The 22,033-nt window shown below is 42.9% G+C and overlaps 1 protein-coding gene across 4 annotated transcripts in view; it reads left to right on the forward strand.

Annotated features, from left to right (window-relative positions):
- The window catches only part of daam1b (dishevelled associated activator of morphogenesis 1b), a 126,305-nt gene that overhangs the window by 101,092 nt on the left and 3,180 nt on the right, over window positions 1-22,033 (forward strand). For 2 of the 4 annotated variants that reach the window (XM_021612170.3, XM_021612169.3), the window contains exons 11-25: window positions 437-575; window positions 988-1,046; window positions 1,476-1,663; window positions 1,941-2,237; window positions 2,942-3,049; window positions 4,309-4,338; window positions 4,912-5,012; window positions 10,378-10,462; window positions 10,848-10,954; window positions 13,829-13,917; window positions 14,055-14,223; window positions 14,402-14,509; window positions 18,948-19,008; window positions 19,646-19,777; window positions 21,396-21,566. In XM_021612170.3, the coding sequence (XP_021467845.2) occupies window positions 437-575; window positions 988-1,046; window positions 1,476-1,663; window positions 1,941-2,237; window positions 2,942-3,049; window positions 4,309-4,338; window positions 4,912-5,012; window positions 10,378-10,462; window positions 10,848-10,954; window positions 13,829-13,917; window positions 14,055-14,223; window positions 14,402-14,509; window positions 18,948-19,008; window positions 19,646-19,777; window positions 21,396-21,566 (1,844 nt within the window). The remainder of the gene's footprint in view (window positions 1-436; window positions 576-987; window positions 1,047-1,475; window positions 1,664-1,940; window positions 2,238-2,941; window positions 3,050-4,308; window positions 4,339-4,911; window positions 5,013-10,377; window positions 10,463-10,847; window positions 10,955-13,828; window positions 13,918-14,054; window positions 14,224-14,401; window positions 14,510-18,947; window positions 19,009-19,645; window positions 19,778-21,395; window positions 21,567-22,033) is intronic. The other 2 variants (XM_036985191.2, XM_090243063.1) reach the window with 1 other exon arrangement.

Raw genomic sequence — 22,033 nt, forward strand, 5'->3', positions numbered from 1 at the left:
TAATGGCTTGGAATGGAGCGTATGAAATGGTATCAAACACATGGAAACCATATGTTTGATGTATTTTCTACCATTCCACGTGTTCTGCTCCGGCCATTACCACGAGCCCGTCCTCCCCAATTAAGGTGCCAGCCAACCTCATGATTCCAGTAGAGCTGACCTGCTGTCTTCTTCCTGCTAGCTGTGCGTGTGCGGGTGCACGCCGTGTGGGGGTGCAGGTGTGTGGGTGCAGGCGTGTGGGTGTGCAATTTGAATGAATTTTTATCTGTATGACGATTTGTCAGCAAACCAAGATGGCATCTTGCCCTCTAGCCACACTATGTATAAATCAATTGTGGAAACCTCTTTCTGTCCTTAGTTAAATATCTACTTGTGCAGAGAGGCCTCTTCTACTCGACGACATCTCTGTAACGGCTGTATCTGTGTCCCCCCCCAGATAAAAGGAGTGGGAACACGGTGCAGTATTGGCTGCTGCTGGACCGCATCGTCCAGCAGATGGTCCTGCAGAACGACAAAGGCCACGACCCCGACGTCACGCCACTTGAGAACTTCAATGTTAAGAACGTGGTGCGGATGTGAGTGCTCTCTGTGTAACCCCTTAAGATGACGAGGGAGAGAGGGAGCACGCCCTGCTTGAGCGCAACTGACTGGGATGACCTGGGATGATATAGGCCTAGGAAAGACATGAAAATTCATAATTGAACTGTCAAATGAAATCATTTCCTAACTGACCCTCCAATCAATACTTCAATACTGTAGGGAACCTCAGTCCCTTGGAGGCTTCTTATAAAATGTATTTAAATCTGTTAGTCTGCACTGCTTCAGTATGAAAACTGTATTTTAATTCCCATAATAGCAATGAGCTCAGCTCCATTTCCACAGGATTGATTGTTTGCATGTTGTCTTTCACATAAGTCAATGCATCAGTCATAGAATGCTCACATTGAGGACCCTCCAGTAACTTTGTTTGTGTGTCTCTCCTTACAGGCTGGTCAATGAAAATGAGGTCAAGCAGTGGAAAGAGCAGGCGGAGAAAATGCGAAAAGGTCAGTTTCATGTTTTGAGTTGCTTCTTTGTGAAACACTGCCCTTTTGGCTCTATTGCACGTTTTAAAAAAGACCACAAAGAATTCGACAGCATGTCATTTACACTTCACATGGAAGGGATTGACTACTACCTCCTCTACCTCACCAGTAGCACATTGATCCAGTCACTGCCTACTATTGTCCCATATGTTACCCTGCCCCTGTTAGATCTATCAGAAATAACAGCAGACAACCATCTTCTGAGCCACCCTGTGGTCCCATGGGTTGATCGCAACAAAGATTGTGATTTAACATTTCAACACGGTCAACTCAGGAAATGATTAGAAAATGATCATAGAAAGGAATTGGTGATATCCAAATGTCCTAATTGAATTGAGTTGAACCGAACCTGTTCACACTCACAACATAACCTCCAACCCCATCGGGCAGAGCACCACGAGCTCCAGCAGAAGTTTGAGAAGAAGGAGCGCGAGTGTGACGCCAAGACCCAGGAGAAGGAGGACATGATGCAGACCCTCAACAAGATGAAGGAGAAGCTAGAGAAGGAGAGCACCGAGCACAAGGCAGTCAAGCAGCAAGTGGCTGACCTCTCTCTCCAGCTCCACGACCTCAGCTCTGTACGTCACCCTTCAACTCCTTCAGACTTATACAAAGAAATGTCACCAAATATGCCTTAATGTAGATTCATTGTTTCATCAAGATTCATTTACTGTTATTAGATTTACAGTACATTATAGAAGGCACCTAAAGTAAATTACTGCGTGGGTCTCTGATGCAACCAATGTTACGACATCAAATTGAAAGAGAACGATAAGCTAAGGATTGAAATACGATTCATTAAGATAAGTGATGGTGCATTGTCTTTATCTGTGTATTTTCCCCCAACATTTCCAGAGACCGATCGCCAGTGTCCCAGGCGGTCCCCCCTTCATCCCTGGCCCCCCTGGTGGGCCTCTCCCACCCCCCCCTCCCCCAGGAGGCATAATGCTCCCTCCCCCACCACCCCCAGGGGGTATGATGCCCCCTCCACCACCCCCACCTCCAGGTGGTCCCCCGCCTCCTTTTGGACGGCCACCCATGGGAGGGATACCTCCTCCCCCTGGGGCACCCCTGGGGTCCACTCTCAAGAAGAAGAACATCCCCCAGCCGTCCAACCCACTCAAATCTTTCAACTGGGCCAAGCTGGCTGAGGTGAGATTGCATGGGTTTGAAAAGGGTCATGTTCATAAGAGATCAAACAGAAGTCAACGGACTGAAACAGGGAGAGACTACCTAGACTTGTCCAATAAGGAACACTCGTTTCTGTTCCTTTGCAAAACGTTTTAAAACAGTTTCTGTTGCGTGCCCTAAAGAACATGACCCCAGTAATTCCCTACAGAGTCAATTTGACCTCCTCTTTGTCATCATTGATAGCAACAGGGAAATGTTAGTCTGTAAAACCTGCAGACAATATTTTGATCCCTGAAAGTTTCGGTTTAGTTAGGGAGAATGTTTCTTTTTTTCCCAGTTATTCAAGTGCACTTAGAATAGGGAACCAGATGAAAACGTTCCCGTATGTTCTGGGAATATTTTTGTTAGTGTTTAAGCTGATTCTATATTAGCTCCTATAAGTGATTATTCTTCTGTTGCAATCTTTGAATAACATACTCTTGTGTTAGGCCTTGGTGATTGAACTATGGCTGCTGGAGATTGCTTACAGAACATATTGAGGATACTGAAAGCCAGGGTTGGGGTCAATTCCATCTCAAATCAGTCATTTCAGGAGTTGAACTGAAATGTTCCTCTTTGCTTGGAATTTCAGTTTATTTCGTTGAATTGAAATGGAATTGATCCCGACCCTTCTGAAAGCACCACCTCAAAAAATGTCAATAAAATTCTCCCACTCTCCATCCCAGAATAAGTTGGAGGGCACTGTATGGACAGAAGTGGACGACGGGAAGGTTTTCAAAATCCTCGACCTGGAGGACATTGAGAAGACCTTCTCGGCCTACCAGAGGCAACAGGTACTGTACTACGGCCAAGTGTTCACGCTGGTCCTGCTGATGAAGAGAACAGTTTTATAGAGCCACCAACATGTATCCATCCTCACCCTTTTTCTACTTATTCCCTTCTCGTTAGAGATAAATCACCAATACAAAACATGACTTCACTCATGCTGATTATTTGCCATCTCACAAATGTAGAGTAATACCATATTGTTTGGCTAGTGTGCAGTCTACTGGCATTTGGCACTACTAAATAACATAAAAGCCTTGCATGTATGAATAACAGAAATACAAAAGAGCACTGACTACTTAGCGTACACTGTCATAACCTTTTTATGATGCTAGAGTATCAATGTAAAATATCTTCAAGATCATCAGACACGTAAAGATTGAGTTTGGCCCTTAGTGCCTGGAGCTTAGTATTACCTAATACCACAACACTCTGATGTTTGTGGGATGAACAGATCACCATATTGTCGTCAGGGGAAACATAGGGACTTTTGTGTTAACAAACATTTGCAGACATTGTCCTGACGAAATTGGACCCAGGGCTACTAAAATCATCAGCTAGTTAGCACATAAGCCACAAACACAGGGAATAGCTCTTATCTCACTACTCAATGACCCTCTGTATGGAATGCAAATCTGCTTGAGTTCACCTTGATCATACCAATGCAAGAGATTTAGTCACAATGTAGCCTAGGTTTTCATTCTGCGCTATTTAAATCAGGGGTGTCAAGCAATGAGGCCCAACATCTGATTTAATATGGCCTCCATGTGTGTCCCCTTCGCTAGTTTCTTTGCATGTTTGAAAAAAAAAGATTTGAATGTAGTTAAAAAAATAATAATCTAATAACATCAGTGAATTCATAGTTAAGGATCTGTTGTAGATGAGGCCGCTCTCACATTTGCCTTAACATTTTGACGTCCCTGGTCTAAATGAACATTATGACAAACGTATCACGCTCAACTGACTCCAATGTTGCCACATTTGTTTTGCCTGTGACTCACGCTAACACCCGCACCTCATGATCAGCTCACACGCATGCACGCAAACACACATGCATTTGGCAATTCCCCAGCCCCCATCCGACACCCATCTCTTATGGCCCATCAGCCTTTGCTTGCCTAGGCCAGTCACACTCCCACTTCACTCATCACTGATCACCCGTATGAGCTTGTTTCTATTTGTTTGTTTGGTTTGGCCTGAATTCACCTAACTGCGCTATCATTATAATGAGTGCCCACATCTTCCTTGCTTCTTGCCTGCGTTCTAGGACTTCTTTATGGTCAATAACAGCAAACAGGTGAGTTCATTCATTTCCACACCCAAAATGGTGTGGCACTTTTTTCATCCTCCTCCTCTTCTATCATTTAGAACATTTTGCTTTCCTTATCTTATCCTCTTGACATCTTCATCCTCTTGAAAATATATATATATCTTCAGTAGACACATGAAGAAATAATTATAGCTTATGGTTTCCATAAATCAACAATATCCTTTTGTACATTGCAGTAATTTAGGCTTAGAAACTGTTTGTTTTTTTTCTGTGAAGGAAATACCCTCTTATTTTAAAGTATGTCAAAAAAAAATCCCAACCCCTTTTCATGAGAATGTCCATTCACTCATAATGCAACTTGTCTTTTTTAAATGTAGTGTATGTCTGTGTCTGTTACTGTGTTCGCACACGTAGGTGCCTGTGTCTGTATTCCTCTATGTATTTGCTTATTTTCCTTGTCTGTCTTCGTAAGTTTGTCTCGTATCTGTGCGTTTTGTCTTTCTTTACTTTTTATGTATGTGTGTAATGTATTCCTCCTGTTGCTCCTAGTTAAGATACCTACCATTCTGAAATGCATCTCCTCTGAACGACTCTCCACAGAAAGAGAGTGAGGATTCGGACTCCTTGAGCTCCAAGAAGGTCAAGGAGCTCTCGGTCATCGATGGCCGCCGAGCCCAGAACTGTAATATCCTCCTGTTGCGGTGAGTGTGTGAATACTGGCAGTCAGAAACTGGGCCATGCTATTGAGGTAATTTCCTGTTCTGATGAGAGTAACATATTAGCACTGAAATGTCATATGCTGTTGATAGGAAATACTTTTTGTCTAATTATGATTTGATCCTGATGTCAGTGAGTAGGCTTTCTTCTTTGCGTCATTCTTCTCTTTCAATGCAGGCTCCAGTGAATCATGGGACTTTATCTCATAATCAAAACATTCTCTCTTTCTTTACACAAGGCTAATCTTGAGAATCCGGAACTAAACTATTGCGTAATTGTGTCAGATGGTCGATTAGGTATGAGGGAATATGTATGAGAGAAGATACTAATGAGACTAGCGAAGTCTCCACCCCCCTGAAACGGAAACTCTCAGCCAAAGCCCCCTTTTGATAAATGTTCGCTTTACAGAGAAAGTTTCAAGTTTTACAAAAACTTTTCCTTAAAAACATGCTACAATATTGCAGCATATTGATGATTACATCATCACTAATGTGTGGTTAGTTGGCAGATTGTTTTGCCCCAATGCAATGTGTAGAAGGAGTCATGCTTGTGCTACTGCAAAATCCTAAATTGCAACAGATAAAATTAGCCTACAAAATATATGGTGTGTGTGTGTGTGTGTGTGTGTGTGTGTGTGTGTGTGTGTGTGTGTGTGTGTGTTTAGCATTTCAGTTCAGAGACGTAGGCTACATCATGTCAGTCAAATTGGTTGAGGGTTCAGAAGAAGGTGTGTAAAAGAGAGAAGCGGGAGGGTGAGCAGAAGCTACATAAAAATAAAAATGTGTGCGGCAGATAGACATTCAAGGTGATATGTATGTCATTGTTTTTAAAATATATTGACAGTAGACGTTACTTGGAGACAAATTCCTGGCTCTCAAAACTTGACTGAAACAGCATGAAACAGCTCTCCGTTAGCAGAGCTGCTGTGATTTCTCAATAATTGAATGTGGTCTGGTATCATTAGTAAGCCACACATTCACACAGAGGGGAGCTTTTAATTTAATCAAGACCAATCTGACTCAAAACGACCACGAAACAAGCCAAAATGGAACCCACTACTTCTAATGCTTCCTTTTTGGGTGTTCAAATCGGGTTGTCCCACATCAAGGCGATTTTATTAAGAGTTTGGTGGAGGAGGACCATTCAGTTGTGATGCAAGAGTAATGGTTTAGCTCAGGAGGAGAGATGGTTGTGTTTTTAGTTTTCCTGGTCATGAACTCCGGTCAATAATTACTCTCTATGTGGAAGATCAGACCACTTCTAACAATTTATTGAAAAGGTGTGATTTTATAATAGAAGTAGAGTTGATCGTAGGATCACAACTTATTTTTTTCCAAACGCGAGAAGGTTGAGGTTTCTCAGTCAGAGGATGTGGTGTGATATGAAGAAGTTGCTCCATAGCTAGCTTTTATTTTACAATGTGTTTATTAGGTTTCCTAAGTAAAAGCTGTGCACAAACACACACCAAATTAGCTCCCGTTACAGTCTGGCCCATCTCGCAATTCAGAATCCTAGCTAAAATCAACCGCCCCTCCTATACTAATTTAATTTAATGGTTTTTAATGGGCTTCAAAAAGCCTTTAACAGAGACCTCCCATGCGGATGCACTCCTAAGGGATTGAATGGAGTACTAAGCTCCCTTTTAAGTGGGTGCCCTCAAAAGACGGTACACAGATTTTGAGGAGCAAACATGATCTGTGAATAAGCTGTGGTCAATGCCATTTAAAGACACCAGAGACAAAGATGCTCCCATCAATGGGCAGTCTAGTAAGCAAATGCTTACCATGACTCCATTTTGTTGCTCCCAGCCTACGGACAGAAACTCAAACAAGAAGCTCCCGCGCTCAGGTCTGTTCAACGCTGGTCCGACCAATCTGATTCCACGCTTCAAGACTGCTTCGATCACGTGGATTGGGATATGTTCCGCATTGCGTCCAACAACAACATTGACGAATATGCTGATTCGGTGAGCGAGTTCATTAGAAAGTGCATTGACGATGTCGTACCCATAGCAACAATTAAAACATTCCCAAACCAGAAACCGTGGATTGATGGCAGCATTCGCGTGAAACTGAAAGCGCGAACCACTGCTTTTAATCAGGGCAAGGTGACTGGAAACAAACAGTGTTGCTATTCCCTCTGTAAGGCAATCAAACAAGCCAAGCGTCAGTGTAGAGACAAAGTAGAGTCGCAATTCAACGGCTCAGACACAAGAGGTATGTGGCAGGGTTCTACAGTCAATCACGGATTACAAAAAGAAAACCAGCCCCGTCGCGGACCAGGATGTCTTGCTCTCAGACAGACACAATAACTTTTTTGCCCGCTTTGAGGACAATACAGTGCCACTGACACGGCCCACAACCAAAACCTGGACCAGCTGGCTGGTGTGTTTACGGACATATTCAATCAATCCTTATCCTTATTCCCACATGCTTCAAGAGGGCCACCATTGTCCCTGTTCCCAAGAAAGCTAAGGTAACTGAGCTAAACGACTACCGCCCCGTAGCACTCACTTCCGTCATCATGAAGTGCTTTGAGAGACTAGTCAAGGACCATATCACCTCCACCCTACCTGACACCCTAGACCCACTCCAATTTGCTTACCGCCCAAATAGGTCCACAGACGACGCAATCGCAACCGCACTGCACACTGCCCTAACCCATCTGGACAAGAGGAATACCTACGTGAGAATGCTGTTCATCGACTACAGCTCAGCATTTAACACCATAGTACCCTCCAAACTAGTCACCAAGCTCGAGACTCTAGGTCTCGACCCCGCCCTGTGCAACTGGGTACTGGACTTCCTGTCGGGCCACCCCCAGGTGGTGAGGGTAGGTAACATCTCCACCCCGCTGATCCTCAACACTGTGGCCCCACAAGGGTGCGTTCTGAGCCCTCTCCTGTACTCCCTGTTCACCCACGACTGCGTGGCCATGCACGCCTCCAACTCAATCATCAAGTTTGCGGTTGACACTACAGTGGTAGTCTTGATTAACAACAACGACGAGACGGCCTACAGGGAGGAGGTGAGGGCCCTCGGAGTGTGGTGTCAGGAAAATAACTTCAAAACTCAACGTCAACAAAACAAAGGATATGATTGTGGACTTCAGGAAACAGCAGAGGGAGCACCCCCCTATCCATATCGACGGGACAGTAGTGGAGAGGGTACTAAGTTTTAAGTTCCTCGGCGTACACATCACGGACAAACTGAATTGGTCCACCCACACTGACAGTGTCGTGAAGAAGGCGCAGCAGCGCCACTTCAACCTCAGGAGGCTGAAAAAATTTGGCTTGTCACCAAAAGCACTCACAAACTTCTACAGATGCACAATCGAAAGAATCCTGTCGGGCTGTCTCACCGCCTGGTACGGCAACTGCTCCGCCCACAACCGTAAGGCTCTCCAGAGGGTAGTGAGGTCTGCACAACGCATCACCGGGGGCAAACTACCTGCCCTCCAGGACACCTACACCACCCAATGTCACAGGAAGGTCATAAAGATCATCAAGGACAACAACCACCCGAGCCACTGCCTGTTCACCCCGCTATCATCCAGAAGGCGAGGTCAGTACAGGTGCATCAAAGCAGGGACTGAGAGACTGAAAAACAGCTTCTATCTCAAGGCCATCAGACTGTTAAACAGCCACCACTAACATTGAGTGGCTGCTGCCAACACACTGACTCAACTCCAGACACTTTAATTATGGAAATTGATCTAAAAATATTTCACTAGCCACTTTAAACAATGCTATTTAATATAATGTTTACATACCCTACATTACTCATCTCATATGTATATACTGTACTCTATATCATCTACTGCATCTTTATGTAATACATGTACCACTAGCCACTTTAACTATGCCACTTTGTTTACATACCCTACATTACTCATCTCATATGTATATACTGTACTCTATACCATCTACTCCATCTTGCCTATGCCGTTCTGTACCATCACTCATTCATATCTTTATATACATATTCTTTATCCCTTTACACTTGTGTGTATAAGGTAGTAGTTTTGGAATTTTTAGGTTAGATTACTCATTGGTTATTACTGCATTGTCGGAACTAGAAGCACAAGTATTTCGCTACACTCGCATTAACATCTGCTAACCATGTGTATGTGTCACGAATCCCGCCGAAGATGGTGCCTCTTCCTGTTCGGGCGGTGCTCGGCGGTCGTCGTCGCCGGCCTGCTAGCTGCCACCGATCCCCTTTTCTGTTTCATTTAGTGTTGTCTGATTAGTTGCACCTGTTTCTTGTTTAGGTTTTGGGCTATTTAAACCTGGTAGGCCTGCCGGCTTTTGTGCGGGCTTGTTTTCTGTTATTTGGTTTGTGATTTCTGTGGATGTTAGTTTTTCCTGAACCGTTTCGTCCTGTTGTTTTGGACTGGGTCTTTTAGCGCCCGTGTGTGTGGCGTTGACCGACAATGTTGCTTTGGGAATAAATTATCCACGTATCTACGACCCTGCTCTCTGCGCTTGACTCCTCCACCCACTACTTCTTGTACTGACATACATTTGATTTGATTTAGGACAAGTAGAATTATATTTGAGAAAATACAATGTCTTTTTTTTTTTGCAGTTTCAAAGTGCGGCTAGTTATTACAGTGAGCAGCCGACAGAGCCTGTCCGGCACCTGTTCCCCCACTGGATCGTTCTCGGAGTTGGCGCATAAAATCAGACTCATAATTTTTTACTTTCAACAGGACAATTCCACGAGGGAGAGGCCGTTAAGATCGTCTGTTTCTTTTTCGGCAAATCTCTCTCCAGACAGACGTACAGTTCCTCCCTATGATATTGTATATAAATACATTGCACATTTGGCTAATTCGTAATAAGCCTTGGCTTTAGAATACTTTTGAAAGACATGTTTGAAACACAAACCGGTTAGGAAGTGCCAGGAACTGGAAACTGGCAATAAGGCAAAGAAGTTATGTTGGCAGTGTTTCTCATTGTGGTCTGAGGAAATTATTTACCCACAGTTTACTTTACTTTTCCTGTGGTTTGAAGTTCAGTGTTGCAGGCCAAATTTGAATTATACATTTAGTATTATCTATTTGTTTAGGTTGAGGCTTCGTGGCACTTTTTGTTGAAGTGCTCTTGACATCAAAGTAGAAAGCTGAGGCATATTCCAGTTGAATCTTAGAAATGCCTAAAACTAATTATGTCAGTGACATATAAACACATATATTTAGGTCAAGAATGAGCGGAAAATAACTTTCACAATGGCAGAGTTATTTGAATTTACAAATCACATGACGCCTCAAAAACAGTTAAAGTATTAATGGTGGTTCTAGTGTTAAGAGTTCCTGTGGCTGACATCTCCTGTGATTGTCATCTAGGCTGAAGCTGTCCAATGAGGAGATGAAGAGGGCTATCTTGACCATGGACGAACAGGAGGACCTCCCCAAGGACATGCTGGAGCAGGTGAGTCTACGGAAAATCACATAGGCTTGAAACAGTAAACTTGCACACCTAAATGTGCTTCCAGGTGCATGGAGCAAAGCGTATACTTGTTAAAAAGAAAAACTCCAGCACACCAGAAATCGGTATGATCCAGTGTCACATGGGCTGACATTTTCTGTTTCTCAGTGAGCAAAATCAAATAGACGAGATTTCAAATAGACAGGATGCATCTTTGGATTACATCCACATAAATGATCACCTCCATTTCATAAACATCATAAAAAGAGAGGTTTAAGATTACATTGCAATATTGTAAGTGATATGGTAGATTTATGTCAGTGCAATGTTTAGCTATGCTACATATGTTGCTAGTGAATGGCCAGTCATTTTCATGGCTCCTCCTCAGATGCTGAAGTTTATTCCAGAGAAGAGTGATGTGGACCTCCTGGAGGAGCACAAGCATGAGTTGGACCGCATGGCCAAGGCTGATCGCTTCCTTTATGAGATGAGCAGGTAGGATGATCTGAGAGAGAGAAGTAGACCAAGAGCCTGATTCGATCAAATGTCTTTTTTGTTGTTGTTTATTTTTACACAATTCTTCCAACTTGCATCGGTGATGAACCTGAACCCACTGTGCTACAAGTCCATGTTAAGTAAGACTCAACATTATCTTGGTGAGCTCACAAGTCTTCAGGTCATAGGCAAGCTAACTTACTCATTACGAGAGCTTGGTTCCCATGTTCTCACATTCCCACAGAAATGGATGATTCCCACCATTACTTAATAACAAAACAAGTCCCATGTTGAGAAGGGGGGTGTTTTATTCTCACCATCTCAGAGTGGAGCCAACGACACCATAGTATTTCGACCTGTTCCTGCCAGTGTATCTCGCTGTTTAGTCTATGCACTGTAAGTCACTGTTGACCAAAGAGTCTGCTAAATGAATTTAGACACAGGGAACATCCCTGCTTAGACCACCCACCCTAAAGCCTGACTTGAGTTCGCTGCCTGGCTGTCGTTCTTAAGAATATTTGGCAATTACTGCAACAGTGACAGAGCAGTAGTAGAGCCCTGTTAGCTAGAGATGGGGGGGGGGGGTTGATAGTTACATATCCCAATATTATTTTGGATGATATTAGGACCATACTTGACTCCAAGTATCAATATTTTTTTGCTACTGTAGGTAGCGTTAGCAAGCGCTAGTCGGTTGTATAGTACCTGAGCCAAAACTTTTTCATCTTATTGCTTGTTCTCCCTCTTATTTTTAAAGTGAGCCAACATGCTTTCAGGACTATTACACTACATAACCAAAAGCATGTGGACACCTGCTCGTTGAACATCTCATTCCAAAATCATGGACATTAACATGGAGTTGGTCCCCCCTTTGCTGCTATGAGCTTCCAGTCTTTCGGGAAGGCTTTCCACTAGATGTTGGAACATGTCTGTGGCTACTTGCTTCCATTCAGCCACTAGCATTAGTGAGGTCGGGCACTGATGTTGGGCGATTTAGGCCTGGCTCGCAGTTGGCATTCTAATTAAGGTTGAGGTCATTGCTCTGTGCAGGCCAGTCAAGTTCTTCCACACCGATCTCGACAAACCATTTCTGTATGTACCGCGCTTTGTGCATGTGGGCATTGTCATGCTGAAACAGGAAACGGCCTGCCACAAGCTGTTGCCACAAAGTTGGAAGCACAGAATCGTCTAGTATGTCATTGTATGCTGTAGCGTTAATATTTCCCTTCACTGGAACTAAGGGGCCTAGCCCAAACCATGAAAAACAGCCCCAGACCATTATTCCTCATCCACCAAACTTTAGAGTTGGCACTATGCATTCAGGCAGGTAGCATTCTCCTGGCATCCATCAATTCCAGATTAGCCTGTAGGACTGCCAGATAGTGAAGCGTGATTCTTCATTCCAGAGAACGCGTTTCCACTGCTCCAGAGTCCAATGGCAGTGAGCTTTACACCACACCAGCTGATGCTTGGCATTGCACATGGTGATCTTAGGCTTGTGTACAGCTGCTTGGCCATGGAAACCCATTTCATGAAGCTCCAGATTTAACCGTTCTTGTGCTGATGTTACTTCCAGAGGCAGTTTGGAACTCTGTAGTGAGTGTTGCAGCCGAGGACAGAACATTTTTACACGCTTCCGCATTCTGTCATCCCGTTCTGTGAGCTTGTGTGGCCTACCAATTTGTGGCTGAGTCGTTGTTGTTCCTAGATGTTTACACTTCACAATAACAGCACTTACAGTTGACCGGGGCAGGTCTAGCAGGGCAGGAATTTGACAAACGACTTGTTGGAAAGGTGGCATCCTATGACGGTGCCACGTTGAAAGTCACTGAGCTCTTCAGTAAGGCCATTCTATTGTCAATGTTTGTCTATGGAGATTGCATGGCTGCGTGCTCGATTTTATACACCATCAGCAATGGGTGTGGCTGAAATAGCCGAATCCACTCATTTGAAGGGGTGTCCATATACTTTTGTATATACTGTATAGTGTATTTCCCTGACTGTTCAAAACTTGTTTTCTCATGCTCTCTCTTCTCTCTCTGCAGCATACATATAGTGAGCAATATGTTTGGAACATCAAATCGCAATTAAACCACAGTATTTAATGGAAATACAAAGAGAATTGTGAGAATCTTAATCGCAATACATATCGTATCAGCACCTAACTATCGTGATAATATTGTGAAGTCCCTGGCAATTCCCAGACTTACTGTTAACTGTGTTGGATATAACTACAAGAACGACACTCTTTCTTCATCAATATGTTCTCAACTCAAACAGGAAACTCATCATAGATGCACAACAGCCTCATGTCCCAGTCGGGGGAATCATAAAACAAACAAGGAGCACATGCCCATGGAAACAACACTCCCTCTTTATTAGACACCATAAAAATGAATTGTGTAATAGCGTTTTTCCCCATCCTGTGGTTGGAGATGTGGGGTGCTTCTTTCCAGGAACTGGCTTTGTCCTTCAAACAGAGTACAACTAATGTTTTGGTTTCTGAGAGCCCTGTAGCCAAGGTGACCCCCCCCCCTGGCACTGAAGTGTGGATAGCGACGCCCTAGTGATGAGTTCAGCCAAATGGGTCGCTCCATGTTTGCTCTGCCTTCCTTCAACAATCCATCTTATTGTCTCACGTCTAGCCAGCCAACGCCGAGATGGTTGTCCGACCATATCAATAGGGATAAGGGCTTCTTCATTTTTTTTTCTGACTGAGCTAACAAGATCTTCTCATGTTTCCAATGTGACCTGGGCAGTTTTGTATCCTATAAATGACTTTTTCCCAACCTCCTTTCAGGACATATCAATTTCTTTTGCTTACTTTTTTTTGCACTTTTTAATAATCTATCTCTCTTTCTCTTTTGCTCAAAGGATAAACCACTACCAACAGAAGCTACAGTCGCTGTACTTCAAAAAGAAGTTTGCAGAGACGATTGCAGGGATCAAACCCAAAGTAGAAGGTGTGTGTGATTGTGTGGGGCTTCTTGGCAAACCCTTACATAATAAAACTAAACTCAAAAACTCCCAATGAGGTCCACTGTGACACATGTGAAGTACCCTACAGTTCAGTTGTCTTTTTTGTTTCTTCACTCCTCAGCTCTGATCAAGGCCTCCAAAGAGGTGCTGCACAGCCGCAATCTGAAGCAGCTGCTGGAGGTGGTGCTGGCCTTTGGGAACTACATGAACAAAGGCCAGAGGGGCAATGCCTATGGCTTCAAAGTGTCCTCGCTCAACAAGATCGCAGACACAAAGTCGAGCATAGACAAGTAAGAGGAAGAACTGTAATTAAAATTACGAGTGTGATGAGTTCGCTGTAGTGATACCCTCTATGAAGCAACCTGTTTGCATGTGTTGTATGGAGTGGTGTCATTATATGGGTGTGTGCATATGTGCCCCATGCTGTGGTACTAGTGCTGCAAGTATCTATTGTCTATGCGCATGCAGGAACATCACCCTCCTCCACTACCTGATCACCATCCTGGAGAAGAAGTACCCCAAAGTCCTAATGTTCCAGGAGGACCTGCAGAGTGTGCCGGAAGCCGCTAAAGTCAAGTAGGTCGAGCCACAAAGACACCCTCCACATGTACAGCTCTCCAGTGTTTAGATCTATAGGCCCTTGTTGTATACTCTCATTAAATGTCTTCAGGAAATGGTTTTCAGTGGTCTATCAGTCCCATTGAGTTAACATTCACCCTGTAGGTCATACAAGCCATTGTAGACACTGCTACAGCACAAACTTCTCAATGCTGCCAACTGGGATTTAGGGGAACAGTTCAGAATGTTTACTTAGCATTTTCCTTAAAGGTGGAGATGATTAGTGAAGATAAGCTAATATAATACTGTATATACACTGAGTGTACAAAGCATTAGGAACATCTGCTCTTTCCATGACATAGACTGACCAGGTGAATCCAGGTGAAAGCTATGATCCCTTATTGATGTCCCTTGTTAATTCCACAATCAGTGTAGATGAAGAGGAGGAGACAGGTTAGAGGGATTTTTAAGCCTTGAGACATGGATTGTGAATGTGTGTCATTCAGAGGGTGAATGGGCAAGACAAAAGATTTAAGTGCCTTTGAACAGAGTATGGTAGTAGGTGCCAGGCACACCGGTTTGAGTGTGTCATGTTTTGTACTCTGTGTAAAGACCGTTTAGCAGAAGCTTTAATCCAAAACGACTTAAAGTCATGCCTGCATACATTTTATGTATGGGTGGTCCTGGGAATCGAACCCACCACCCTGGCATTACCAGCGCTATTGTTCTGCCAACTGAGCTACAAAGCTACTCTGACCATAAAAATGGTGTGGTGAACTTCCAGCGCCTTTGTGTCTGCATAAGTAGCATCAGATCCATTAATTTATTTCTAAATACATGGCTCTGAGTAGCATCACTCAAGTGGGTGCTACAAAGTGTTAGTGGAAAGAAGTGGCTAGCCAGCTAACCATCTACAAAGGCAGAGCCAGGAGGACGTGGGGGACGGTGAGGTGCATTGCACCGGCTGCCGACCTGACTGTCTCTGACTGACTGACCGGCAACCACAGACATCACCGCGACCTCTGCTCTCAAACCCAACTGAGCTGCTTCAACTCCCATTACCATCCTTCAACTCCCGTCCTGACTGACTTACTGACTTTAAAATTGTTTTTGTCTAAGTTACTTGTTTGTTTTGTGTACTGTAATTCAGCTTTTAGCTGTCAAGTACGGCCTAATAAACTACTATTAATAACAAGGTTAGCGAATGACAACAATACCAGAATGTACGTCAACACTAATATTAATGGCAACAAAACATTAACACTAATGACAGCAAACAGAAACACAATTTGACTTGCTTGCAAATGCCTGCCATAGCATGTGTACTAATGCTAAGGCAGACTCTGTGCTATAATGGCCACCATCTCCAAAACGCCTCACCACAGTTCGATTTGATCATGTACAGTGCCTTCAGAAAGTATTCACACCCCTTGACATTTTCCACATGTTGTTGTGCTACAGCCTGAATTTAAAATTGCCTACACACAATACCCCATAATGTCAGTGGAATTTTAGATGGTTTTTTTGTAAAGATTTTTGTACAAATAAATGAAAAGCTGAAATATATTCAACCCCTTTTGTTATGGCTAGACTAAATAAGTTAATGAGTAAAAATGTGCATAACAATTCACTTAATAACTTAGATGGACTCCCTCTCTGTGCAATTATAGTGTTTAACACACAAAAAAATGACTACCTCATCTCTGTACCCCACATATACAATTATCTCTAAGGTCCCTCAGTCAAGCAGTGAATTTCAAATACAGATTCAACCACAAAGACCAGGGAGGTTTTCCAATGCTTCACAAAGAAGGGCACCTATTGGTAGATTTAAAAAAAGAAGAAAATAAGCAGACATTTAATATCCCTTTGATCATGGTGAAGTTAGTGGTTACATATTGGATGGTGTATCAATACACCCAGTCATTACAAAGATACAGGCGTCCTTGCTAATTCAGTTGCCGGAGAGGAAGGAAACCGCCAAGGGATTTCACCATGAGGCCAATAGAGACTTTAAAACAGTTAGAGTTTAATGGCTGTGATAGAAAAAAAAATGAGGATGGATCGACAACAAATATTCCAAAACATGCATCCTGTTTGCAAAAAGGCGCTAAAGTAAAACTTGTAATGTGGCAAAGAAATTAACTTTGCGTCCTGAATAGAAAGAGTTTTGTTTGGGGCAAATCCAACACATCACTGAGTACCACTCTTCATATTTTCAAGCATAGTGGTGCATCATGTTATGCTTATCATTTGCAAGGACTAGATCTGTTTTTTGTTGTTGTTGATAAACATCAACGGAATAGAGCTAAGCACAGGCAAAATCCTAGAGGAGAACCTGGTTCAGTCTGCTTTCCAACAGACACTGGGAGACAAATGAACCTTTCAGCAGGACAATAACCTAAAACACAAGGCCAAATATACACTGGAGTTGCTTACCAATGTGACATTGAATGTTCCTTAGTGGCCTAGTTAGATTTTTTTTAGCCAATTTAAGTAAATACTATCTGAAAATGATTGTCTAGCAATGATCAACAACCAACTTGACAGAGCTTGAAGGATAAAATAAATAATAATATGCAAATATTGTACAATTAAGGTGTGCAAAGCACTTAGACGCTTACCCAGAAAGACTCACAGCTGTGATCGCTGCCAAAGGGGATTCTAACATAATGACTCAGGGTGTTGAATATATTAGTGTTTTATTTTTCATATATATATATATATTCCAACATTTGTAAAAAAATATCTATATTTTTTTTCTACTTTGACATTAGAGTATTGTGTAAAAAAATGAAAAATGTCATCAATTTTAATCCCACCTTGTAACACAACAAGATGATGAAAAGCTCTAGGGGTTAGAATACTTTCTGAAGGCAATGTAGCTGTTGTGTGTGTGTGTGTGTGTGTGTGTGTATAAGCTTTACCTCCAGCACAGCTTTCATTGTAGTAAGTTAATGAGGTGAGGGGCGATTGTAGTGGATAAGTTTGAATGTATCATCAGCGTGTGTCAGTGAATGGGCTTTTTTTTTACTACTGGGCCTATGAGTCAGCCTTGCGTCATCTAAGCATGTGCTACGTCTTTTAGCCCAGAGGAACGGATGTGTGTGTGTTTGTGTGATTGGATCAGTTGCACTCCACAATGCTTCAATTGTAGATATCTGAATTAATGGCTCTTTTGAACAAACACACACACACTCACTGATGTCATTCCACGTGACTGTGTGTAGTTGAAACATACAAAAAGTGTTTTTTTTTCCTCATTCACTCATAGAACTCGTGTGCAGTGTTCTGCAAGACCACACCACACACAATTCGTCCAGGTCCCGAGGCAGCAAAGTATCCCCAAACCATCACACTACCACCACTATGCTTGACCATTGGTATGAGGTTCTTACTGTGGAATGCAGTGTTTGGTTTTTTCCAGGCATAATGGGACCCATGTCATCCAAAAAGTTATACTTTTCAATCATCTGGCCATAGAACTTGAGTCTTGATGATCATCCAGGTGCTTTTTGGCAAACTTGAGTCAACGTTTTGGACCGGATGGGTCCTATTATGTCTGGCCAAAACCAAACGCTGCATTCCACAGAAAGAACCTCATACCAATGGTCAAGCATGGCAGTGGTAGTGTGATGGTTTGAGAATGATTTGCTGCTCCAGAAACTGGATGACTTGCCTTAATAGAAGGACCCATTAATTCTGCTTTGTATCAGAGAATTCTACTGGAGCATGTCAGGCCATCTGTCTGTGAACTGAAGCTGAAGCGCAGCAAGACAAATGATCCGAAACACACAATCAAGACTACATTAAAATGGCTAAAAAGCAACACATTTGAAGTTTTGGAATGGCCTAGTCAACGTCCAGACGTGATCCCAATTGAGATGTCGTGGCAGGATTTGAAACGAGCAGTTCCTGTTTGAAACCCTACAAATGTCACTGAGTTAAAGCATTCTACATGCAAGAGTGGACCAAAAATTCCTCGACAGTGATGTGAGAGACTGATCAACTACTACAGGAGGCATTTGGTTGCAGTCATTGCATCTAAAGGTGGCAGCACAACCAGTTATTGACTGTAAGGGGGCAATTACTTTTTCCACACGGGAATTGGGTGTTGCGTAACTTTGTTAATTAAATAAATAATGCATACATTTTTGTTATTTGTATACTCCGGTGCCCTTTATCTAATTGTAGGTTTTGGTGGAAGATCTGATCAAATTCAGTTTCAAAAATATGACTAAATAGAGAATTAGAAAGGGGTCAAATGCTTTTTCACTACACTGATTGTCTATATTGAAACAGTTCTAACTAGGCTAACACCATGGATGTGAGAAACTCTTGAGTTGGTAGTGTGATTTTGTGAGAACAACTTTGAAAGTTAAAGAAATTGAATTTTGCAACTGAAGAGCTCTCTAGAGGATTTAACCTCTTTCTTTCTCTCTCTCTCTCACTGTAGCATGACTGAGCTGGAAAAGGAAATCAATCATTTGCGCAGTGGCTTGAAAAACGTTGAGAGTGTGAGTACAGTAATTGGCCTGGTCTTCATCCTAATTCCCTCGCTGTCATCGCTTTTTCTACCAATCCACACATTTTCCTCATTCATGACCCTTTTTCCTTTTTTCTCCTATTTTCTTTCTCTTGGTCTCTATGATTGTTTTCTCAATTCATAGTACGTCACTCCCAATGGTATGTGGATCAGGTCAATTCTATTTCCATTCCAGTCAATTCAGAAAGTACACCAAATTCCAATTCCATATTTTCATCAGTGAAAAGCATTGATGAGAATTAATTGTAATTTCAGTGTACTTTCTGAATTGGCTGGAATTGAAATTGAAGTAATAATAGCTGTAGTCAGTAGCAACCCTGATGTGGATTATCCTGCCACCAAGGGAACCACTGAATATTCTCCCAGGTATCATAGTCCACATCATTGTCAGACCTAAAGCAAGAGATTGTTTTGCTTGAGAGCAAATTGAACAGAGCAATTGGGAAAGTAGACTGGAATTCTAGGGATATCACTTCTAATTATTAAAAGGTACAAAAGCAAACAATGGGTGACCAAGTTAGCTGCAAATTTCCTCCCCTCTGCTCTGTCACTCACTTTTTCCTCTCTCTGTCTCTCTCTCTCTCTGTCCTTTTCTTTCGCTCTGTCAGGAGTTAGAGTTCCAGAAGAAGCGGCCCCAGGAGGTGGGCGATAAGTTTGTGTCAGTGGTGAGCCAGTTCATCACTGTGGCCAGCTTCAGCTTCTCAGATGTGGAGGATTCTCTCACCGAGGCCAAAGAGCTGGTGAGTGTGTGTGTTTTTATAGGGCCATGTGGGAGTCTAAAAAGCTGTGCTTCCATGTCCATGCCTACCTGAGTATCTGACTGTGACAGTCTTAGTCTCTGATTGTGTTAGGGGAGTTTGTATGCGTGTCGTGTGTGCAGCAGATTAGTGCTGCCTCAGTTTCCTCACAAGGTACAGTAGCTGTTGAAACAGGCTTCCGTGACCCCCTGGCCACCCCCTGCGAGGTGTGAGAGTAACATCAGCACACAGCATGCTGGGAGCTTCCTGTGCTGCCGCCCCTGGCTTCATTATTGGTCCCTAGGGGGCCTCAGGAGACTGGGAGAGGAAACACGCCTGGAAATGCTGGCTCTGGCTCCAATTAAACTGTTGCATTTTTATATAACATGCAGAATTGTGCAATTTTTGCTATAGAGGGTTAATGTTTGCTCTCAGATGTTAAATATGTTTAGGTGGCGCTGTGAAGATCCTCAGGCCACAGAATATCTCTAGTTGTAGTGAGCCATATACACTGGACCCAAACAGACACAAAATTCCCCTCTCCCCCAACCCCGTCACATCACCACCTGTGGCGTTGCATGCCTCATATGGCAGTGATGAACTCGCATCAAAGGCATAGTAGGAAGAGCAAAGTTAACGGTGCCCCCCACTTCACCCCATACACTACGACAAACACACACGCACCCAGTTCTCATTTCTGCCCTAGGCCCAGGTTCACCAGCTGTAATCAGTAGCACATGAAATGTACGTTAATGAGGGCTTCAAAGCCTTGCTGCTGCTGCTCCGCTACCAAGGGAGCAGGACATCCCTGTTTTACAGCAGAACAGGACCCTAACCGCCGCTGTCGTTGTTGTGTTTGTTGTTTTCAAACCCTAGCATTAGAAGGCTTCCTTCCTTCCTTTTAAAGACGTGTTAATAATATGACACCAAACACATAGAATCAAGGGTAGTGGGTCAAAGTAAAGGAGCTGACATTACTACAGACTCATTTACTGTCGTTATACGTCTGGAGAATCTGCAATGTCCTCAATTTTTTAACCCACAAAAAGGAACTCACGGTTACATGGTTAGGACTTCAATGCAGTTGTTTGGGATGGGTGGTGGTTCTGTGTGGCTACAGTTGTTGTTCTGAATAAATTACATATCTGTCTAGTAGTTGTTGTTCTGTGTGCTTCTGTGCTTGTGTTGGTTGGCTGCAAAGCCTTAGCACTGCCCTGTATTTTGGCCCTGCTGCTGCACCATAAAGCTGATAAACGGTTTGCCGTAATGGCACTGTTGATGATTCTGGAGTAACATCCTCTGGTAACACAGGTCACACTATAATTTAAACACATCTTGGGAAATGCTCTGATATAGATACAGTATATACTACTATGGTCAATATACTCACCTTTCTTCTACAATGCTCTCAGTGGTAATGTAAACCAATGTTTGGCCAAGAACAAATGCCTGTGTGGATCAGAACTATTTACACACTACCAGAAATAGCAGTACTTAAAAATCACAACATATAGCCAGAAATGGATGTATGCACACATTTTTCTCGGGTCAGAGGTGGTTGCAGTAAGAAACTGTTCTAGGATCAGTGAATGTTTTAGTTAATCTCTTCTCAATCCCAAAGTTCCTGAGGGCGGTGAAGCATTTTGGTGAAGATGCTGGGAAGATGCAGCCGGATGAGTTCTTTGGCATCTTCGACCAGTTTCTGGGGTCGTTTGCCGAGGCGCGTCAGGAAAATGAGAATATGCGCCGGCGCAAGGATGAGGAGGAGCGCAGGGCAAAAATGGAAACTCAGGTGTGTACATACCTGCTAATCCTGAATTTCATTAAGATTTCCCCTGACAATTCTCCCTTGTTTCAATATCTGTGTGCTGTTTTTATATCGCATTTAGTGCTGAAGATCGCAACCTCATTTCATTATGGATTTAAGTTACAGCTGTAAGGGTGAACATCACATTATTACAACCAATAATTACATTTTTATTACATCAGATATGTCACCAGGGCAATTTTCAGATTTTACATTTTCGTACCTCAAAAGAGGTCTTGAGTCGAACCAATTTCATATTCCATGCCTTTTGCTGATTAGATTGCATAACATGTATTAGGAGAGATCTGTAGGGATACATTTCAGATTAATGGGAAAGATTGGTCCCATCCAAAATCAGCTTTCCCTCTGAGTCCTTCAACCTGTTCATCTGTCAAAAATCCTGATGTCATTTCATTCAAGTACAGAAATCAGATAAAATGCTCAATTAGATT

This window comes from Oncorhynchus mykiss, chromosome 8, assembly GCF_057628025.1.
Source record: "Oncorhynchus mykiss isolate SJ-2025 chromosome 8, ASM5762802v1, whole genome shotgun sequence".
NCBI lineage: Eukaryota > Metazoa > Chordata > Actinopteri > Salmoniformes > Salmonidae > Oncorhynchus > Oncorhynchus mykiss.